Source organism: Triplophysa rosa, linkage group LG18 (assembly GCF_024868665.1).
Source record: "Triplophysa rosa linkage group LG18, Trosa_1v2, whole genome shotgun sequence".
In the NCBI taxonomy this organism is placed as follows: Eukaryota; Metazoa; Chordata; class Actinopteri; order Cypriniformes; family Nemacheilidae; genus Triplophysa; species Triplophysa rosa.
The window spans coordinates 14,513,701-14,537,829 of record NC_079907.1 but is presented as its reverse complement, the minus strand read 5'-3'; the positions used below and the strand labels follow the sequence as shown (position 1 = coordinate 14,537,829).

Here is a 24,129-nt window from a genome sequence, read left to right as displayed (position 1 = left end):
TGTTTGGTACTGCACAAAATCTATCTACTAACAGTCGACAGTATTCACAGCGTAGCTTGGATCGTGTTTCGCGTGCTGATAAAGTGGCGGAGCAGTCTGTTAAGTCCCTGTCCTCACCTGTCTGTTTCTATTGTAAGAGACGTGGACACATTATTGCAGAGTGCAATGAACTGAAAAGGAAAAACAGTGTCCCTAAACCAGTAGGTTTATTGATGACGTCCTCGTTACAGTTAAAAGGACCGGAGTTGTTAGCTTTTCAAGCTGATTTATGTGAAGAACAGGGGTATGTGCCGTTCATAGTTGAAGGATTTGTATCTTTGGTTGGTAAAGAAAACACGCGAAAACCAGTCAGGATACTTCGTGACACAGGAGCTGCTCAGAGTTTTATTCTAGAAGGAATATTCCCGTTGTCTGATGAGAGCTCTATTAGTTCAAGTGTCTTAGTACAGGGATTTGAGATGGGCTTTGTGAATGTGCCTTTGCACGAAATTGAGATTGAGACCTCCCTTGTTACCGGCCGCGTTGTTGTTGGGGTGCGACCGTGTCTTCCCGTTCGAGATGTCACATTTATTTTGGGGAATGACTTGGCGGGAGGAAAAGTTTTTGCCAGCCCTGAGGTAACTAATGTTCCTCTTCCCTGCGTTACTCCTGATGAGTTATCTCAGAGATACCCAGAGGTATTTCCTTCGTGCGCTGTTACTCGCGCTATGTCACAGAGACTGAAAGATAAGAGCTTTGGTGAGTCAGATGGTGAGTGGAAATTTGATTTGACTGATACGTTCCGCTCTGATTCAGATTTTGTGGAGGTGAAGTGTTCAAACACTATTGATGGTTTAGACATCACTGTCAAGAGACGAGATGAACATTCTATGGAGCTCGATAAATTGTCTCTGTCACGCGAGCAGCTTATTGTGGAACAGAGGAAAGATAAAAAAAAGTCATCCCTCTTTGAATCTGTTGTTCCTATGGAGCAACTCGAATGTGTATCGCAAGGATACTTTGTTGAAGATGGGGTGTTAATGAGGTAGTGGAGACCATCAAGTTCGTCTTCTGCTGATGAATGGCGAATTTTTAAGCAGGTAGTAGTTCCTTCCTCATATCGTTCTGAAATCCTGAGGCTGGCACATGACGGTCCGTTTGCCGGTCATTTAGGAGTAAATAAAACCTATGATCGTGTTCTCCGACATTTTTTCTGGCCTGGCTTAAAACAAGATGTTGCAAACTATTGTCGAAGTTGTCATGTATGTCAAATAAATGGAAAACAGAACCAGAAAATTCCGCATGCTCCATTACATCCAATACCAGCCGTTGGTGAACCATTTGAGCGTGTGATGATTGACTGTGTCGGCCCCTTGCCTCGCACGAAGTCCGGTAATCAGTACCTACTGACAATAATGTGTACATCTACGCGTTTTCCGGAGGCAATTCCTTTGCGGAAAATCACTGCACCAGTGATTGTTAAATCACTTAAGTTTTTCTCTCTGTTTGGTCTTCCACGTACCATTCAATCAGATCAAGGTACGAATTTCATGTCGCATGTGTTCAGGCAGGCTCTAGATCAGCTACACATCCAACACTGCACGTCAAGTTGTTACCATCCACAAAGCCAAGGAGCACTCGAGAGATTCCATCAAACTTTAAAATCTATGCTTCGTTCATTTTGTCTGGAGTTTCAAAAAGACTGGGATGAGGGAGTGCCTATGGTCATGTTTGCAGTAAGGGAGGTAGTGCAGGAGTCGATGGGCTTTAGTCCGGCTGAGCTAGTGTTCGGGCATACTGTTCGTGGCCCACTGAAGTTGATCAAAGATCATTGGTCTACGGATCTGAACTCAAACAATGTTCTTGACTATGTTTCAGAGTTTCTTTTGAAATTACACCGTGCATGTGAGTTGGCCAAAGAGAATTTGGAGGTGTCACAACAACGAATGAAAAACTGTTTTGATCGTGGTGCTAAGCTCCGTAGTTTTTCTTTTGGGGATAAAGTGTTAGTGCTGTTGCCAGTCCCTGGATCGGCCTTACAGGCTCTTTATTATGGTCCCTACCAGGTGAAAGAGAAGGTGAGTGAGCTTGACTATCTGATTATGACATCAGATCGAAGAAAAAAAACTTTTCTGTGTCATATTAACATGTTGAAGCCGTACTTCGAGAGACAGCCAGATTTGTCTGGACCTAATTCTTCTGTGTTAATTGTCTCACCCACAGATTCTCTGGTAACCAAAGAGCAGGTGCTGTCTAGTGCTGAATTATCTGCTGATGGGGTGCTGTCCAGTGTTGAACATTTGACCTGTCCATTGATTTCTGTTGCTTCTGATAGCTCTGCTGTCCTGACCACCCTTGAGGAGGATGATGTTAATTTTCCCTCTACAGAGTTGGTGGCGGGAAGGTTGAAAAATTCTGAGATACTTAAAAATCTTGACTCATTTCTTTCCCATTTGACTGATACTGAACGTGTTGAAGTGAGTAATGTCATTAGGATTTATGGTAATCTATTCTCTGATGTTCCTTCTCGTACTTCGCTGATAGAACATGACATCAATGTTGGCGATTCAATGCCCATAAAACAGCATGCTTATCGAGTAAGTCCCGGGAAGCGAGCTCAGTTGCAAAAGGAGGTTACATTTATGCTTGAAAATAACATCGCTGAGCTGAGCTTTAGCACTTGGAGCTCGCCGTGTGTGTTGGTTAAAAAGTCTGACGGCTCGTCTCGTTTTTGTACTGACTTTCGACGTGTTAATTCTGTCACAAAACCGGACAGTTATCCTTTACCTCGCATGGAAGATTGCGTAGATCGTGTTGGAAACGCTGCTTTTGTTACAAAAATCGATCTACTGAAAGGTTAATAATACATTTATTTTATATAGCGCCATTAAAAGTTTCTTTCTCAAAGCGCTGCACAACATATAATAAAACAATACATCACACATTAATAAAACAGAACAATAAAATACTGTATAAAACGAAACAAAAGATCCAGTCAAGTAAAAGCAATCCTGAAATAAAATGTTTTAAGAAGAGATTTGAAAGTGGCTAGTGAGTTTGCCTCCCTGATGTTTATCGGGAGAGAGTTCCAGATCTTAGGAGCATAAGCAGAAAATGCTCTATCACCCATGGAGTGGAGCCGTGTCTTGGGAACATCTAAAAGACCTTACTGAGAAGAGCGTAGATTACGACATGGTTTGTAAGGAATTAAAAGATCAGACAGGTATTGAGGTGCCAGGTCATGCAATGCCTTAAAAGTTAACATAAGGATTTTAAAATCAATACGGTATTTGACAGGGAGCCAGTGTAAAGACTCTAAAACAGGGGAAATATGATCACCGGACTTAGCCCCAGACAGAATTCTAGCCGCAGAGTTTTGTACATATTGTAGTTTGCTAATTGAGGTTTTAGATACTCCAGCAAGAAGTGCATTACAGTAATCAATACGTGAGAAAACAAAACAATTTATCAACCTTTCAGCAACTGAAAAGGATAACATAGCACGTAAATGAGCAATATTTCTCAGGTGGAAAAAGGATGTCTTAACCGAGTTCTGAATAAAAGGCTCAAATGTTAGCGAGGCATCAAAGATGACTCCAAGATTTTTTAGTTTGCTTTGAAACTCCAAGGCAACACCATCAATAGACATTGTCATAGGGCCGGCATTGCGCAGCTGATGGTGAGAGCCGATTAGCATAATTTCGGTTTTGGAGCTGTTTAGAGACAGAAAATTGTCAGACATCCAGTTCTTGATCATAGTAACACAGTTAGAGATATGCACAGTGTCCACATTTTGGCCTGATCTTGAATTAATATAAATCTGTGTGTCATCAGCATAAAAATGATAATTAAGATTGAGAGATCTTAATAATTCACCAAGTGGATAAATATACATGCTGAAAAGTAAGGGACCCAAAACTGAACCCTGTGGAACACCAGTATATAAGGGACCGACCTTGGATCTATAGCCACCCATACACACAAATTGCCTGCGGTCATTAAGATAAGACCTGAACCAGTCCAGGACTGTCTCTGACAAACCAAATACAGATTCAAGGCGATTATGTAGCACTACATGGTCAATGGTATCAAAAGCTGAGCTAAGATCCAAGAGAATGAGAAGGGATAGAGAGCCAGAATCAGAAGCTATTAGTAGATCGTTAGTAACTTTGACCAACGCAGTCTCGGTGCTGTGCAATTTCCTGAACCCAGATTGATGGGGCTCAAATAGATTTTTTTCTATTAGGTGGATGTTCAATTGGGCCGCAACTACACCCTCTAAGAGTTTAGCCAGAAAAGGAAGACTCGAGATCGGGCGATAGTTAGAAAGAGAGTTCACATCAGTGCTTTGCTTTTTTCAAATGGGAGTGACAGCAGCAGTTTTAAGTGCTACAGGCACAACACCAGTTGACAAAGAATCATTTATTATGGCAAGCACTGAAGGACAAAAATAATCAAAGCATGATTTAAAGAGACTACAGGGCAGAAGGTCGAGTATGCAGGTGGAAGCTTTCATGGCAGGTGCCTCTGTCAGAACGTGCAAAGGAGATCTCTGCTTTCGTAACACCGGACCATTTCTTGCAGTATACTGTGATGCCTTTTGGTTTATGAAACGCACCGGCAACTTTTCAGAGGTTGGTAAATCGTGTTATCAGTGGAATTCACAATATTGACGCATATCTGGATGACTTGGTTATCTATAGTGCGTCTTGGTCAGAACATGTTGAACAACTTCATTCACTTTTCAGTCGTCTGTCTGGTGCTAATCTTACTGTAAATCTAGCGAAATGCGAATTTTGACGAGCCATAGTGACATATTTGGGAAAGATTGTTGGGGGCGGGCAAGTTCGCCCTGTTGAGTCTAAGGTGGAGGCTATCACCCATTTCCCTGTGCCCACTACTCGCCGTGAGTTACGTCGATTTTTGGGAATGGTTGGGTATTACAGGAATTTTTGTAGAAATTTCTCTGTTGTTGCCTCTCCCTTAACCGATCTCCTCAGTCCCAAAGTACCATTTACATGGACGGAATCTTGTCAGGGGCGATCAAAGCATTTTTGACTAATTCTCCGGTGTTATCTGCCCCTGATTTTTCATCTCCATTTTTGCTTGCTGTTGATGCAAGTGACACAGGTGTTGGAGCTGTACTTCTCCAACGAGATACAATTGGTGTTGAGCATCCTGTTTGCTATTTTTCAAGAAAATTTAACAAACATCAACGATATTACTCCACTATTGAGGAAGCGGCACTTGCTCTTGTCCTTGCTCTCCAACATTTTGACGTTTATGTTGGTTCTGTTGCACATCCGTTGATTGTCTATACAGATCATAACCCCTTAGTTTTTCTGAACCGAATGAAAAACAATAATCAACGTTTGATGTGTTGGAGTCTGTTTTTACAGACATTTGAATTGGACATTTGGCATGTTCGTGGTAAAGATAATGTCGTTGCTGACGCTTTATCTCGTGTCTAATGGGAATATATTGTTTTTTTCTTTCTTTCTGCTTTTTCCATTTGAAGGGGGAGGAAGAAGAAAAAACATCGAAGAGTAAAATCATAAGTATTTCTACAATTTATTCACTTAAGGGTGAGGGTGTTACGAAAATGTGACGTGTATATTTTTGAGTCCTTAGGAGGAGCTGTGGAAAAGTCCTACTGCACGATAATTAGGTGATGTCATTGGGGAGGATATAAAAAGGCTTTGACGCATCAATGGCGTCTCTCTCGGTCTCTCGGTTCTCCATTCCCATTGCTCTCGTGGAGGTCTCTCCCAGTGCCTCTTTGGATTATTTTTGTTTTGTTTTATTATGCTTGGATTTTCGGTAATAACTTCGTTTTCTTTTTAACTTAGCAGCAGCGGGTAAAGTATTTATTTTTAGGTCACGTTTTGTTTATTTAGTTAGAGCTGAGCTAGGGAAGCAGTTGCCCATGTGAAGCAGTTGACTCACCTGGTTGATATTCTTTTTTTCCGGAAAGCAGGTAAGAACCTTATTCCGAACACAGGTGTAGTTAGGGTTCCTGTTTTCTTAGTTTTCCTACCCGTTGACTGCTACATTTGGTTTTCTTTCTTGTTATTGATTCGTTTGACTTTGATTATAAGAATTGATGTGAATTTGTTATATATATATATTTTTTTTAGGAATTGAATTTCGTTGATTTAAATTAAAATGGAGGCGTTTTGAAATTAATCTGGTGTTGTGGTTTTTTTATATGTTAGGTCTGTTTCCTTTATTTAATTGTTTAATTTAATGAGCCTTAAAACTGGTTATGGGCCGTAACAAGCGTGTGAGTGGTTAATTATTGTTACATGCCCCATGTTCTTCAGTAGTCGGATTTGGTCTTCTGTGAGAACTGGTCCATACACAGACCCCATTGTGTCTGTAGTAAATTGATAAGCAGTGTTACATTTAATTGTTATTTTTTCTGTTTGTAGCACAGAGCTAACTGATGGTGTATAAATGCTGAATCTGGAGTAACATCCAATGCTCTTTTCAACAGGCTAATAGACTAGTCTACATGTCCATAGTTTCTCAGGTATTTTCCCACATATCGAATCACATTAGGGCTATCTGGAGACTTATCAAGAGCCTTTTCCACCAGATCCTTTGCTTCATCAAACAGCTTAAACTCGGCAAGTTTCAGAGCTAAAAGAAGCTGTGATTCATCATTATCTGGGTTTGTTTCTATCGCCCGTCTGAGTTGTTGAATTTCAGATGAATCCTAAGGACTAGTGCACTTTTTTCCGTTCTATATAGTACAATGGCATAACCAGCATTCCACTCACCTTCTTCCAGCTCTAGCTCTAACGCCTTTCTGAAACACTCTATAGCTCTGTCATAGTATTTACGTGAAAATTTAAACAAGGCCCATGCCTTCTCACCAACCACATGATGAACATCAAAGGTAGAGACAGGTGGATTGTTTTCTATAATCTCCTTCAGTTTGTCCAGGTAACTTTTGCATTCAGCCTCATGTTTCATGTGAAAGTGTAATCAAGCAAAATTTCCATAAGTAACAATGACTCTCTCGTCGCAGTTTTCCCCATAACAATCTTTAGTGAGCTCCTCAGATTTCTGTAAATTTGTTAGGGCTTCCTCATAAGAACCCAAGAGATATTTGACGTATGCCAAAGAGTTGTGTGTGCGTGCGATCCCAGCCTCCTCCCCCAGATTTAAGTCACGATGATGCTCCAGTCTAGCTAAATGATCAGTGATGTTTGTATCTTCTTTTTTCATATCCCACGTGAAGTGACATTCCAGCTTGGCCAGTTCATATTGAGAAGTTTATCCTCTGTACAGCTGCATTCAATGAAAAGCTATATTTATTTGATGCATAGGGAACATGGAGAAAATGCTCCCCTCATAAACAATCAGCATGGAGGTTGTTGACAGACTAATATGCAAATTTGTCGTATGGTGTGACTGCCAAAATGTAGAAAGAACAATGAAGATAAATCTCGCTTATGCTATTTTATATGATAAATATAAATTTTAATAAAACAATGTATTATTAACAGTTTGTTTTCTAAGTTTTGCTATGTCACGTCATAGGACATGTATATGATTTATTCGTCAACTACTCATGTACTAATAAAAACTTGTAAGACATGTACATGTTAGTTTATAGGCCTGTGTAGAATAATTAACCTCCTAAACCTCCTAAAGTAGCCTACATGGAAAATACATATACTGTACAGTATGCTAATGTAGTTGTTTCATACATAGCTGTTATATGCACACACTACAGTGTACCTTTTGTTTTCAAATTCATTTTTACCTCACAAATGCATTATAAATCCCCACAAAATAATATTCCATATACAGTGTACAGTGTAATTTAAAGATAACAATGACAGATAGTTTATCTTTAACTGCTCTGATGGAATAATTGTGACGAATGTTAATATTAAGAATAACACAGAGTTTAATAAATGTGCATGTTGACAAATGTTGACATTATAGGTTTAGTGCGAACTAAATCATACATCTCTGGTCATGTGATAACAATACAACACGTAGCGCTTTCAATGTTTGTATTATCTAATGAACAGTTTCGATCCACATCCAGTTTAGACAAAACAAAAGTGTAAAAATAAGACAAAACTAACCTCATTTTCTGCGTGACACCAAAGCTTTAAATTTGTGTGAGGAAGTAGCAGCGACGGGGAAGAATCAAAACTGAAAGTAGTCAGTTTACATAAGCATTTCTGGCGAAGCAATCCGATGGGCAGTCTTCTGTGGAACAGGTGAGCATGCGCACAGAATGAAAACCACCAAAACTATTTTAGACGTGCATCCGAAGTATTCACATAATTTATTTTCCAATTATATCCATACAATGTTTGCTTTATTAATCGAAGTTCTAAAGTTATAACTATTAATTAGTGTAACAAAGCATGCTTGACGTTAGCAGTGACTTTTCATATAAAATATTCGTGATGTTAATATTACTAGAATTAATTTTCACATTCTGCACTTTGGTTGTAAACAACAGCCTGAAGTATTTCCTTCTGAATAATGTCAATTCTGAGTGTAACCTACTAGATATGATCCCTTCCACTCAAGTGAAATCATTATTAGCTTCTCCTTCTGACAGGACAGAAGATGATGTGAGTGCATCATATTTGACAATTGATGTTGTGATGGGGAAAGGCAAAACAATATTTTAAATTTATTTTCAACAATAAATGTATACATAAAGTTCCATATTTTCTCTTGGTGTTATAAATATTTTAAACATTCATTATTTTCTTTTAAACAAACCCAGAGCCCAAATGTAAGATTGTTCAAAATAGTGTTAAAATATGTATGGTTTCATTTAACAAGTTATAGTAACAGTATAATTATAGTATATGAAGCTATATTGTATATTCTGACAAATAGAAAGAGAACTTAAAGACAGAACTAAATTATAGTGTTATAAATTATAATATAGTCTTATAAATTACATCTTGTTAATATCTTATAATTGTAAAATTGGTGCAAGTAATTGAAGCAAATGTTATGTTACACACAATATAATGCTGATAAAGTGGGTAACTTAGTGTCATTACTGCATGGACTGTCTGAGAGCACAAAGATTAGTGAGGTACTCATCATTGTCTCCATAACTCAAAGCTTTCTCATAGCACTCAATGGCTTTGCTCTTCTCTCCTTTTTCTTTGTGAATGAACCCTAGTATCCCATAGGCTTCCTCATCCTGTGCGTTTTTATAAATCCGCTTCTCTGCAATCTTTCTTAAACTTCTAGCACTTTTCTGCCCCTCAGGTGAACCTGGGCTCATCTTCAGGCATTCCATGTAGTGCTTGATAGCTAAAACTTCACATCTGTTGCCGTACAACTGGAATTCAGCATAATAAAAATGAACCACATGTAGATTATCATTTTTCTCTTTAGCTGTTTTGAAACTCATCTGAAACATCTCTTCAGCTCGTGGAATCTCACGCCGTTCTCCGTAATGCAGTGCTAGATCACTCATAGCTTTGATAAAGCAGGGTGCATGGGTGGTAGCCATTTCTAAATGGTAGATGATCTGATCACGAATCTGTTGAACCCAAGATGATCTGGTGTGATGATTTCCCTCCTGCAGTAATCGGATTTTATTCATCTCATAGCAGAGAGCTAACTGATGATGTATGAGACTTGAATTAGGTGACTGTTCAAGTGCTTTGCTCAACAGATCAATACCCCTGTCCAGAGATCTTTTATTTCTAAAGAATTTTCCAGCATATCGCAAGACATGTGGGTGATCTGGAGATCTTTCTAAAGCCTCTTCTACCAAGCTTACAGCCTCCCTGTACCTTTTGTATATAGCGAGTTTCATAGCTAAGAAGATCTTAAGAACATCATCATCAGGATTTGTTTCAATGGCTCGTCTCAGTTGCTTGATTGTGGGTGAATTCTCAATCGTGAATTTTCCATATTCTGTTCGATACAGAGCGATGGCATAACCAGCGTTCCACTCACCATCTTCTGGTTCCAAATCTAAAGCCTTCTTGAAACATTCTTTGGCTCTCTCATAATACTTGCAAGAAAATTTAAGGAAGGTCCATCCCTTCTCACCAAGCACCTCTGGAACAGACGAAGACTCTGATGAAATGTTTTCATTTATCTTCTCGACTTTCTGCAGGTAACTTTCACACTCTGTATAGTTCTTCATGTGGTAGTTTATCCAGGCAAGGTTTCCATAGGTGACAATGAGAGCTTTGTGGAATTCCTCCTCATGGCACTCTTTGTAAAGCTTCACAGATGTCATGAGATTGCTAAGTGATTTTTTTTGTAACCCCTGAAGGAACTTTACATATGCTAAAGCAGTGTAAGTTTGTGCAAGTCTTTCTTTTTTCCCAACATCCAACTTGAGCTGTTCATCCAGCCTATTGAGAATACTAGGTAGATCTAAATCATCTTTTATCAGAGCCCAGGTGAAGTGACATTCCAGCTGGTGAAGTTTTGTCCTCAAAGCTGTCTCATAATCCATACTGGAAAATAGGAATAAGAATAATAAGCACTTTAACTTATAATAAGCACTTTAACAAACAATTGTTTGTTCTCTTATTAGTTAATATATAGTAACTAGAGTGTCCTAGAAGGTACAGCAACAAGTTAAAATCCTAAAACTAATTTGGATAGATTACGTACCTCATCTTGGACTGAGTCTGTATAAGAAATGTTCTAGAAGCTGTTTGATATGGAAGCTGGTTCATGTGCTGCTTTAATATTCTTTCCCAAAAATGGGAGGGACAAAATCAAAATGGAAACCTAAACCCTGGCATAAAAGAACAAAGGGAGCTGTTGAGAAATAGAAAAGTTGCAGTGAAGGAATGTGTACAGGTTTCAAATTGATGCTTTCATTTTCAGTTAACATTCTTCAGGTAACAATGAAATTCCTAAAAAGCTTTCTGAGAAATGGATAGAAAAGGCTTTCATTTCTCATGTATATCTTACACCAAGAAGCAATGGCAGTATGCTAAGACGAAAGCACTCTATCAGAGGAATTGTTAAATAATAGAACAGTTCAGGGATTTCTAAAATGTTAAATGTGTATTGCCTCAAAAGCCACTTTATGTCACCTTAATTATGTGCCCAAGGTGAAAATAAAAATGCAATTACAAGTAAAAAGGCCTTCTCTCCCCCGACATCTGAATAAGAAGCATTTAATGACCTTTTTGGTGATATAGGAATGATGAGTTTGATGCAGACTCTGCTGCTCTCTTAGAGGGTCACAAGGAGTTCAGAAAGGTTAAGACGTTGTGTCGAGCCGACAGATGGGGTTCGCTCTTGAGAACCTATCAACTTCTGACTAGTTTAGAAAAGGCCAATGAAATTGGCGACTGAAATTTGCATGCCGGACTCCGCCCCCGGATATCCGGGTATTAAAGGAAGATGGCGTGCTGCATTCATTCACCTTTTGTTCTTCGGAGCCTTGACACTGATCGACTTCGAGACTTCAAACTCTACGCCGAATTACTGCTGGAATCTTACGACGTGGTGCAGCGGACTGTCCCTTCCTGCAGCGACTTCCCCTGGGCGTCTCGGCAGTTCCAGAAGTGTTTGAGTTTTTTTCTCTAAAAGAGTACATTTCTCCAGCGTGGCATGTCCCGCTGTTCTCATGGGTGCAACACACTCATCGAGGAGGGGGACGGACACGATGTCTGCTTCCAGTATGCTGGGGCAGACGTTGTGGATACGTCCTGCCCGCACTGCGGACGGTTGACGATTCAGACGTTGCGTCACGGGTGGCTGTGTTCCCACGGGACTCAGCCACCACCTCGTCTGCTCCCCGTTCCGTGACGGCAGGACTACAGCCCTGCCGTCCACTACGGCAAGCAGCAAGGGTGATATGAGGATTACTGTGAGCGTTAATCCGCCAGCCACTGGCTCACGGACCGTTCGCACCTCGTCTCGCTCGTCTGACCGCTCCCCAGGAGACGGTCCCACCGTCTTGTTCCTCAAACCACGTATTCGGAAACGGTGCGTGATAATGATGAGATGTCCCTTGCAGCATCGGGGGGGTGACATACTGCCATCCGACTCCGGAGATTCCTCGGAGCTCCCTCCCTTGGGGGGTCGAGCCCAGGAAAAAGTGGACTTCGAAATGTCAGCCATGCTTTCCCGGGCCGCCGTGAGCGTTGGGTTGCAGTGCCCGCACTGCCTCTCCCGGCGCTCGCGGCTGGATACATGGTGCCTCGGGTTTGAGCGCGGCTCCATGCCGCGCCCGCCCCCAGTGCCGTGTTTACCGGAAGCTGCCGTTCAGGATGCTCACGCGGAAGCGCATCCTGGCGTCTACCAGATGTCAAGATTGGTTCATGGCAATCGACCTGAAGGACGCTTACTTTCATGTCTCGCTTTCGAGGGCGGGCATATCAGTACAGAGTCCTCCCTTTCAGTCTGTCCCTGAGAGAGGTGTGCGGGTACTAAACTATCTCGACGACTGGCTCATCTGGGCACACTCGCGAGATCTGTTGTGTACACACAGGGACCTAGTGCTCCGGCACAGAGATCGGTTGGGACAACAGGTGAACCGAGAAAAGAGCAAGCTCTCCGCTGTGCAGAGCATCCTCTTTCTGGGTATGGAACTCGACTCTGTCTCCGTGTTGAACTGACTGAAACACTTCAGGCAGTCAGCGGTCCCCCTGAAACAATTTCAGAGGCTCCTGGGCACATGGCATCCTCGGTGGGGGTGGTCCCCCTCGGGTTGATGCACATGCGACCGCTCCAACACTGGCTAAAGAGTCGGGTTCCCTGGAGAGCGTGGCACACCGGCAGCATGCGTATGGTCATCATGCCTCTCTGCTGACGCACCCTAACCCCCTCGTCTTCAATGACCTTTTTGGCGGACAGGGTCCCCCTAGGGCAGGTCTCAAGGCACGTTGTGGGACGATGGATGCCTCCCTGCAGGGTTGGGGTGCCGTGTGCAACGGGCACGGAGTGTCGGGGCGGTGGACGTGCCCCCCTGCCTGCGTTGGCATATCAACTGCCTAGAGTTGTTGGCTGTGCTACTTGCACTGAAGAGGCTGCAGCCTCTCGTGCAGGGCAAGCACGTTCTGGTCCGGTCGGACAGCACAACTGCCGTGGCGTATATCAATCGACAGGGTGGCATTCGCTCTGTTGGACCTGTTTGCCTCCCCGGACTCCTCCCATTGCCCGCTTTGGTACTCCCTGACCGAGGGACCCCTCGGCACGGATACCCTAGCGCACAGCTGGCCGCGGGGTAAGCGGAAGTACGCCTTCCCCCCAGAGAGGACCTGCTTTCCCAGGGGAAGGGGCACGTTATGGCATCCCAGGCAGACCCCTGGAACTTCCATGTCTGGACGGGACGAAGAGATCCTGAGTGGCCCACCCCCGGTGGTTGGGACATCACTCAGGCTAGGGCCTCGGCCACTAGGTGGCTATACGCCCATAAGTGGTGCCTCTTCTCATCCTGGTGATCTTCTCAAAGAGAAGACCCGCGGAGTTGCTCGATCGGGAACGTGCTGTCCCTACCTCAAGAGAGACTGGAGAGTAACCTCTACCCCCTCCACACTGGGAGTGTATGTAGCCGCTACGGCCGCTCATCACGACCCAGTTGCTGGGAAGCCTCTGGGACAGCATGACCTGGTCATTAGGTTCCTAAGGGGTGCGAGAAGGCTACCGCCTCATCCGCGCTCCGTACCCTCTTGCGACCTAGGTGGCGGGCCTCAAGAGGCCCCCCCCCTTCGAGCCCCTCGGAGCTGCCGCTCTTTCTCACCTCACGATAAAGATGGCTCTCCTGATGGCGCTCACCTCCAAGAGGGTAGGAGACCTACAAGCACCCTCCGTGTCCACAGATTGCCTAGAACTCGGGCCCGGTGATTCTCACGCTATCCTGAGACCCCGGCCCGGCTACGTGCCCAAAGTTCCCTCCACTCCCCTTAAAGACTAGGTGGTGAACCTGCAGGCGCTCCCCACCGGGGTGGAAGACCCAACCCCATCCGTGTTGTGTCCAGTACGCGCACTGCGCCTCTACTTGGACCGCACGCAAAGCTTCAGAAGCTCTGAGCAGCTCTTTGTCTGTTTTGTAGGTCAGCAGAAGGGGAGGGCTGTCTCCAAACAGAGGCTCGCGCACTGGATCGTGGATGCCGTTGCTACGGCATATCGATCTCAAGATCGCCCCTGCCCGTTAGGAGTGAGGCACACTCCTCATGGGCACTGGCTCAGGGCGCTTCTCTGGCAGACATCTGCAGAGCTGCAGGTTGGGCTACGCCCAACACCTTCGCGAGGTTCTAATACCTACTAGAACCGGTGTCAGCCCGTGTCCTGCAGGACGGGCAGCCGGTAGGGCGTATGCCTGCGAAAGCCCTTCCCCCTTCCTCTAGAGGGATCAGCGCCTATTCATGCCTCCCTTCTTTCCCCACTGGGTAAAGAACAGGCATTCCATCCATCACTAAGCACCTTCCTGGGGGCAGGCTGGGCAGAGCAGCCCTGCCCCCTTAGGCCGGGGAACAGTTGAGGTATCTACCACATAGCTCTAACTGGACCTAGTGCTCCAGACGTGGTTACAGATGTAACCTCGGTTCCCTGATGGAGGGATCTGATGGAGGGTGGCCGCCAGCCGCAGCGGTTGAGGGATGCTCAGGCTCCTCAGACCAAAAGGTGAATGAATGCAGCACGCCGTCTCCCTTTTATACCCGGATATCCGGGGGCGGAGTCCGGCATGCAAGTTTCATTCGCCAATTTCATTGGCCTTTTCTAAACTTGTCAGAAGTTGATAGGTTCTCAAGAGCGAACCCCATCTGTCGGCTCGACACAACGTCTCGTTCCCTCCATCAGGGAACTGAGGTTACATCCATAACCAAGACGTTTTCCACGGTCTATGTTGGTATAATAGCACCTGACAAATGTGTTTCTAGTCAGATGAAGTTAGAATGACTAAATTGGACGAAGATAGACAGAGATAGAGTGAACTCTAGACAGAGTTCTAGACAGAGTTAGAATGGGCATCTGAACCCAACTGTGATTTTCTCTCTACAATAAACTTTGCTCATTTTATTATAACATCACTTTGTCTCCTGCCTGCTTTTCTTCCCCTCTGACATCCGTGTCTGCAGGATAGTTAGATCTATCCGTTTTGGTGTATGAACAAGATGGAACACTACTAGGCTATCAGTTTGGATCAATAACTAGATAGTATAATCTATCAGATCTATCATACCAAGTGATGACATCTGACTTGTAAAATCTTTGGTAAACTATTTGTCTTTGGAAAAACTATTTTTTTTCATCCTGAAGTTGACATTTGCAAGGAATTGCCCATAACCATGATGGCCAACCAAAGAATGTTGGATTATATTCAACTCAGTACGTCCCAATAAGTCTAAAGAGAGAATTCTGCTGTTTTAGGCCAAAGGATTCAAAGTTATAACCAGTTGCGAATTTTTCAGGACCAATAGATGGATCTGTGTCTAGTCTACAATGACATATATGTTTTGTATCAATATGCCAAAGTGTTGGCAAGAGACGGCCTCAAGTCCATTTTGATGAACAAAATATATCAATTGTATCTATGAAACCTATTTTGGCCAATAAAAAAAAGCTTTTGATCACTTTTTTGATGTGACTGTCCATGCTTGTAACAAAATAACATAATTTTATGCAAATCATACAAATGGTAGTAGTTTGAAATAATCTGCCTTCTTTTCCTTTCAGTTGTTATTCTTTTTAGTACGCATTTCAAAATAAACTTAATTTCCTTTGTATTATACATTCTTAAGCACTTGTGATTTTAACTAATTTACTTTCTAAAGAACTCATTCATTAAGTATCGTTTTTCTTTGTGAATCATTTCTATGTAACGCACTTTGAATTACCTTTGTGTATGAAATGCGCTATATAAATAAAAGTTGCCTTGCAATGCCCAAACGTGAGAGAATCGTTGATGGCAGAAAAAAGTATAGACAGAAATGCAAAGCAGAGATAAACATTTTGTAGAGTATGAATCAAGAATTCCTCATAAATGAGACTTAAACAAGAATTGTATGCATTTTTTATCATCCGTTGTGAAATTAGTAAAATTTGAAATAATGTAATGTTTGTGAAAATAGTGCCAAATTATAAAAACTGAAGACAAGAGCTATTGTTACAACTGCAATAAGACTACCAAAAGAGTAACAAATGTTTTAAATTTACTAACTACTAAGACGTACTACGTAAAAGTAAGTGTAGCACATGTGGTATGTAAGGACAGTAACATTTCTAAATATTGCTTCAAAACAACTTTTTGTGTATTTTTAAGATTGGGACATCAACAAATTAATTAACAGATGAAAAAACTGACACAAAACCAGAACTTACAATGTCACCAAAGAGCAAAACAACAAACATATAGCTGTAAAATCACCAGTGCTGGTCAGCAACTCATTGACACTCCACAAATCAGTGTCACTGTTCAATATGTAGGTGGTTGTTCAAAGGTACACTAAACATTATTATTAAACGTTTTTTAATATGGATGAGCTTGGGCTAAAATTTTATGATTTTGGATAGGTGGGGTCAATGTGGTCTGTAAAAATCAAAATTTGTTTTTGCTCGGTTAATGAAAACAGCAATATTATGATCTAGTTAGATCTGTTTCAGGAATTAATTTACAGTTTACCAATCCTAAATCTGAACGGTGGCATGAAAAATGCACATTGCATTGAAAGAGAGTTACATTTTAATAGTTTCTGGCTTCAGGACAAATAATTATATTTCCTTTATTTGCTGTTATAAATGCCATAAAAACTGCTTATACAGACTACTACTATAGAACAATAAATAATCAGACTTTCATGGATAATGTAAAAAGTGTTGTGTTGACACACACGAACACAGGTTGTGCCGTAAATCTTGTAACCAAATTACATTTAGAAGTTTGTATGTACATTCCATGGAAACAGGTTTTCTGATTGACACTTTAAACAACTTTATTTCCTCCTTTCTAAGAAAAACTAACCTAAATCAAGATGCTTTATTTAGTAAAATACAGCTGAGCTACAGCATAGCAATCTTATATTTAGCTCATAGGGACTGCATGCACATTTTGTGCCAAATATTGGTGCCAATGTATAAAAATAAACATACGAACGCAATCGCTAAAATACTAGATGTGTAATAAAATAAATAGAGACATTAAGATGAAGAAGGTTTTGGATGTAAATACTTGTTTTTTTATTAAATCAAAGCAAACATACATCAACCCTAAAACACGGCTCGAACAATGAGAAAACTTAGCACAGCTGATCTTACCAGCATTAAAGCGAGACATTTTGGATAAATTAGTGAGGAAAATAAGACAATTGAACTCAAAACCATGAACAGGTCAAAACTTAAGAATTAGATTTTTGTACAAAATCAAATAACTATTTAAAACAAAGGCCATTTGAACAATTAAACTAAAAATCCCAAAGAAGTAAACATGCAACTAATTATAACTAAGAAGTGGTAAAGTAAGAAAATATAGCTGAAAATGAACATTATGAAAAAGTTCAAATGAGAAACTTTACTTAATAAAATAAATACAAATCCGTAGCCTTACCATGTCTGTGTTATCACTTTCTGTAGCTTATGTCAGAAAATGAAAAAGCTGTCCTACATTTACTGGTTAGCAGTTGAAATGCCAACCATCGGATTCATTTGTTAGGTTTAGTAAAACATGTAATGAAACTAACAAACGTCACTGACATATCAAATTACTCTAAACAAAAAGTACATGTCATTTGTAAATATTCACAAAACAGTGACAAACAAAAACAACTTCTAAAAAAACTTAAGTGTAAATGCCTGACAACTTTGTACTGACTAAACGCAAATGTTGAAACCATACAAAAGGTTTACAAAAGGAGAACAACTTAAGATATGTAAAAATGTTCTTGACATTGACATGGGGAGGATACAAACTCGTGTAGTAAAACAGGTATGTTTGTATGTCAAAAGTTTTGAGCAAAACTGTTGATAGTGAGAGATCCACGTTGCGTATTTGAGGGTATAGTATAAGGATTACATCACAAACTCTTTTCTTAAAGCATATCTATTTAATGGGACAACATGGTAACACAAAACATGTATTCATCCTTCAAGTAATTAGCTTTTTATCAACTGATTCATTTACTGAAGCACTGGTTTATAGAGATGTTAATAGTGTATCTATATGACTAAACCCATCCTTACCTTAAGTAACACGTAAGATTTGGGTTGGGTAGTGCCCATGGACTTCCCATACACCACGGAAAGACATAAGGTGAAGGTAAATTAAAATGCTACTGATATGCTGTACTTTGCCAGTACTTGTAGAGCAATCAAGAAAAGAAGATGAAAAGACCAAAACATTTGTCCAAATTAGATAAAACTAGGCTAAAAACTAGAGGTAACATCCAATCTTTTAAATGAAGAACTTTCTAAAAGCTGAAACCAGAGCACACCTATCTCGGTAGCTCTATATGTTTTTTAAACATTTAAAACCCCATTTACAGCGTTTCACAAGACACATTGTCTGCATAAGTTGCCTATTTTCCTGCATGCTATAGCCAGTTTTAGTTTATTTGTACGTTTGTTAGAACTTTAAATCTAGTTCAGTTGGTTTCTGTCAGAAAAGTAATTATATCCAATACATGTTGTGAGTGAAAAGCATGCAACATAAGAAAAGGATGACAATTATATAAAACATACCCTGTTGATTCAACTTATACTTTGTTCGTGTAAAGTTTAGATCTGAAGCAAACCGCTAAAAAAAAACATTTAACCATTTGTTTAAGACTTACAAATATACTGTATGCCCTTAAAACAATGTGAAATGGAAACACTATCTGTTTAGACTTCTTTGCTATCAGATGTACAACACGAAATAATGGCGATAAAGAGGTTTGAAACGAACAAGAAACAGTTACTATAGTCTCAGTCTGATGCAGTCTCATGAGTTAAGCTGTGAAAAGTGGATGTGGGTGTGTTTGAGTCCCCCAAAAATTCTTCGACCTATTACCATAAACACATCCTTAGCTACAACTCTTTCAACAGAAGCTACATTTAAAGCCCCACTGTTGTGACTCAGTCTTTACTCAACAGGATGCGAAGAAGTTTTTTGACTATTCTACATTTTTTAAAGAATACAGTAATAGATCTTGAATTTTGAAAGGAGTGCTAAACAATTGTATTTAAAACCAGGGTTAGAACTATAAGGGATAGCACCATCCTTCTTGTAGATCTTTAGATATCATCTGAAACTTAACCTTTATTAAATAAAAGTGTAGAATTATGACTATTGAAGATGAAGATATTATAGTTTTTTTGTTATTCCTGGTTTTAAAAGTTTAACCCTAAACCAGATGTAGTACATGTTTGATTTTTTTATGCCAAAATGATCAAAAAGAGTCACTAACACAAACATTAAAGATTTTCTGTCACAGCAGATCGTAGACACACAGACATCTCCAGAAAATCAGTCAGGATGAAAACCCAAACCTTTTTTTTGATTCATTGTCTTAAGACTATACCATTTGTTAGAAATACACCCCTTAGATTTCAGAATCAGAATCTGCCTACAGAAAGGAGGTTGCTCAGCTGGCTGCCTGGTGTAGTCAAAACAACCTAGAGCTGAATGCATTCAAGACAGTGGAGATGATAGTGGATTTCAGAAGGAACCCTCCATCACTTCCTCCCCTCACCATCCTGGACAGCACTGTGGATACTGTGGAGTCATTCAGGTTCCTGGGCTCCACCATCTCTCAGGACCTGAAGTGGGAGTCCCACATAGACTCCATTGTAAAGAAGGCCCAGCAGAGGTTATACTTCCTCCGTCAATTGAGGAAGTTCAACCTACCACAGGAGCTACTGACCCAGTTCTACTCAGTGGTCATCGAATCTGTTCTGTGCACTTCAATTACTGTTTGGTATGGCTCGGCCACCAAATCAGACCTACGAAGACTACAACGGACAGTTCGTAGTGCTGAGAAAATTATTGGTGCTCCTCTGCCCACACTTCAGGACCTGTACGATTCCAGAGTGAAAAACAGGGCAAGAAAAATCATCATTGACTCCACACACCCAGCACACAAACTCTTTGATCTGCTGCCCTCTGGCCGGCGCTTTAGAGCACCAAACACCAGGACTTCCAGACACAGAAGCAGCTTCTTCCCCCAGGCAATCTCCCTCCTAAACAGATAACTGCTCCTTAAGAGCAATATTCCACTTCCACTACTCCTATAGTGTGCACTACTGTGCCTTATTATATCTACATCTTATGTATACATGTATATAACACTACCTCTACTTACTAAATTATCCATTTGCACAAGTGTACATACAATCTGTTAATATGTTTATTCTACTATATACTACCCTGTACAATGTCTCTTATATGTTATTATCCCCCATTTTCTGTAAAATAGTCTTTATTTTATATATGCACAATTTAGAATCTTTTAGACTGTAAATCGTATTATATTGTATTGTCATTGTGTTGAATGTCTGTACTAGAAGCTTCCAACACCAAAGAAAATTCCTTGTGTGTGCAAGCACACACAAGGAACAGTGTAGGCCACTTGGAAGTTGGAACAAAGAAACAAAATAAGTCCTCTGTAACATCGTAACATCTCACATATCCCACTGGCTCATTATTCTCATTATGCACATGGTCAAAACTTTTCCTCACCTCAGACTTTGCTTTAGTTGCTGGTGCAACCAAAACGTAATCGCCAGAGGCAAGCCTCCTTTTCACCTCCTCAGCATCCTTTTTCGCATCTTTCTTGCGCTAATCGGAACGCATCACATGACCGCGCGAGCCCGGCCCGAGCCCGTGTAAAATGATAGAAATTAAGCCCGAACCCGACTGAAACCGTCGAGTCACGTCGGGTCCATCGGGTTCGGGCAAAGATCTTCAGCTCTACAGAGGAGTCCCCAACAACAGCCATAAAACATAAATGTCATCAAGATTGACAGGCTATAAAAGTCACCATTTGAGTGACTGGTTGACAGACCTTTGACAGGTGGGGTCATAAGTCAATCAAACTTTTGACACAAGGTATATGATTATACTACTAATGCATATCAGTATTTTTACTTTGGGTGCCTCTGAAAAACATTTCATGCATGTAGAATGAACACTTGAGTGACTCCAAGCTGCTGTATTAAGACATTTTAAGTATTCTTTTGATGTTTATCATTTATCATCATACAGTAATGTCAACAATAAGTGAGTTTTATTTGTGTATATGTTTTTTTTTTTGTGGACCACAAAATTACAAAATGTAACCTGTAACTCAAGCTCCAGTTGGAGTAATATTTTTTTATGTCAATAGAGGGCAGTGCTGCATTCTGTACTTGTAAACAGCATAAGAAGCTCTTTTTCAATATAATACAAAGTTGCCATTTTGCAAATTTGCTCCTGTTCATTTTTATATGAAATTATTTAGTGCAATACGTTGACGATTTATTTAGATGACAAAAAGTTCTTGACAGTAGCGGAAATGGCCATACTAAACGTATTAAGGTGATAAAATATATTACACTATACTGCCAAAGATTTGTAGTTTAGTCTGAATATTATGCCTATATTTTTATTTATAATACATTTGACTTGCATCATTAATTTGACTGCAAGCATTACACATATATTGATCACAAGACTTGACTTAAATATGACATACATTATCAATGTTGATGTGACTTTCATCTTGAAAAGTATTTTAACAAAAATCTTGTAACATCCTAGTTAAAATGTTTAATGTTCTTAACAAATTGTGAATACATGAATACTTCAAAAACATTAAAGTATGTGTTGAAATTCAATCAAACCATTTTATTCTCTGATCCACAATCAGTGGATTTCTGAAAAATTAATTTTGAGCAAATGCACTTCCTAATGCTAGCTTCCATTTTTGTTTACATCCAAATATGAAACCAATGTGAAATACATTACAGTTTTTGTATCTGTTTAGTTTGCGTAATACAGTATATAATATATAATTCTTTATAAACATAATGGAATTACTTTAACAAAGTTAATGTTTAGACAACATAAAGTAAATATATCTGTTTTTATTAGAAATCCTTCAATTTCTGAATAAAGATGTCAAGAAATGATATTCTCCATAGCTCCTTCGAAACAGTATGTATTGTAAAGGGCAGGGCAAGGCTGATAGAAAGCTAAGTTGGCATGTGATGAAAACATTGCAGAGAGCTTGCCTTACCCTCAGCCTACACCTGTAAGCTCAGGGCACCAGAACAATGCATGTGTGATTCCAGAACATGCTCACAGTCCTCTGCAGTGGATTAATTCCCATCTGTTACCTGCTTAACAAACTCCAATATCCCTAAAGCCATTGTGTCATGTCCGTTTCTAGATAAACGCTTGTTAGCAATCTTTGTCAGATTCTTAGCACTTTTCTTCCCAACTTTTGTATCAGGGAGAGGTGGGTAGAGTAGCCTAAATCTTTACTCAAGTAAAAGTACAAGTAACTAGAGAAATTGTTACTCAAGTAAAAGTCACTATTTTAAAAATCACTTGAGTAGAAGTAAAAAAAAAATGCAATGAAAAAACTACTCAAGTAGCTAGTTACTTTGTATCTGATTATATAGGCCTACTACATTAAATTAATATTAACTCCAATATTTTAATATTACATTTTAATCAATATTTTTAATTATCATAAGCAGATATCTTTGCAATATACTAGAGAGACTAAAGAATAGACAAACACAGAATAGACAAGCATTTCTGTAAATTTCATCTAGTCCTGATGTCAATGTAGTTTACACAACTTAATTAGAATAATAGACCATGTCAATGTATTATTAACAGTTTGTTTTCTAAGTTTTGCTATGTCACACCACAGGACACATGTACGAATTAGTCATCAACTACCCAAGTAGGCCTAATAATAACCTGTAAAACATTTACATATTAGTGTAGTAGGCCTATGTGTCACGCTCGGAAGAACTGGACTCAAGAGCAGATTCAATTTAGCAACAGTTTTAATAGATCAGCAAAACAAGACACGAAAAACAATAATAACTGAGCCGAGCTCAGAGAAACCCAAGGATGAGGCAGGGGCGAGGTCAAGCAGGCGCGTGGTCAGTCGAGGTGCGTACAGTGTCCAAAGGGGAAATCCAGAGAGTAATCAGACTGGCGAGGGTCGATCGAGGCGCGAACAAAATCCTAGAGGGAAAAGGCAAGCTCGTAATCCCAACTGGTGAAGAAGGCTGAAAGGAGGGTCCAGTCCCGAGCAGCAGATCAGTCCCGGGAACAAACTCCAAACAAAAGACACACAAGGTAACGAAGACTAGAAGAAAACAAGATTAGTATAACTCTGAAGACTGGAAGGTGGCAAGAGCAGGGTAAACCATACAAAGCAACAGCAACGAAGGAAAGAAAGAAAAAGAGAGGAATATAAAGGGGATAGATGACGAGTAAAAATAAGAAACAGGTGTGCGCTGCTGAGCCGCTCGGCTGATTGCCAAGCCGCGTCAGCTGCGCAACATAGAAGAGTAGTGATGAGGAAAAAGCAAGACAGTGAAAAGGAGGATCAAACTCGGGACCTGACACTATGTTGAATGATGCATCCTCCTAAATTACATGGAAAATACAGTACATACATTTGCTAATGTAGATGTTAATGTTAAGAATAACACAGAGTTTAATAAATGTGCATATTGACAAATGCTGACATAATTGGTTTAGTGCCAAGTAAATCATAAATCTCTGGTCATGCGATCATATAACAATACACAGCACTTTCAATTGTTTGGTTTATCTAATATATAGTTTCGATCTACGTCCAGCTTAGAAAAAACAAAATTGGGAAAAGAAGACAAAAATTAACCTCACTTTCTGCGTGAAAACCAAACCTTTACATTTGTGTGAGGAAGTAGCAGCGTGCCAGCGACGTGGAAGAATCAAAACCGAAAGTACCATCAGTCAGTTTACATAAGGATCTCTGGAGAAGCAATCCGATGGGCAGTCTTTTGTGGAACAGGTGAGCATGCACACAGAATGAATACCACAAACAATATCTTAGATGTGCATCCGAAGTATTCACATCTTTTATTTTCCAATTATATCCATACAATGCGTTACGCCCCATGGCTCGAAAAGGGCATAACAAAAACGGGGACACACAAGAAAGTGTAAATAATGTAAGAAATTTATTAACAGAATACAACTATACA

General features: G+C 40.3%; 2 protein-coding genes across 2 annotated transcripts; both read right to left on the bottom strand.

The window, feature by feature from the left end:
* Positions 1-5,035: 5,035 nt before the first annotated feature.
* On the bottom strand, positions 5,036-7,254 carry LOC130569541 (interferon-induced protein with tetratricopeptide repeats 1B-like; the record flags this gene model as incomplete). Its single annotated transcript, XM_057359242.1, is given in 2 exon segments — positions 5,036-6,699; positions 6,702-7,254. Coding segments are annotated over 2 exon segments (861 nt in total), but the record flags the coding sequence as incomplete, so codon positions are not given.
* A 1,578-nt stretch (positions 7,255-8,832) lies between these two features.
* Positions 8,833-10,675, bottom strand: LOC130568948 (interferon-induced protein with tetratricopeptide repeats 5-like). The gene is made up of 2 exons (XM_057358215.1): positions 10,615-10,675; positions 8,833-10,454 (listed from the first exon to the last, which is right to left on the bottom strand). The coding sequence occupies exons 1-2, from the start codon at positions 10,617-10,619 to the stop codon at positions 9,026-9,028; spliced, it is 1,434 nt and encodes a 477-aa protein (XP_057214198.1). The 5' UTR covers positions 10,620-10,675; the 3' UTR covers positions 8,833-9,025.
* Positions 10,676-24,129: the final 13,454 nt, after the last annotated feature.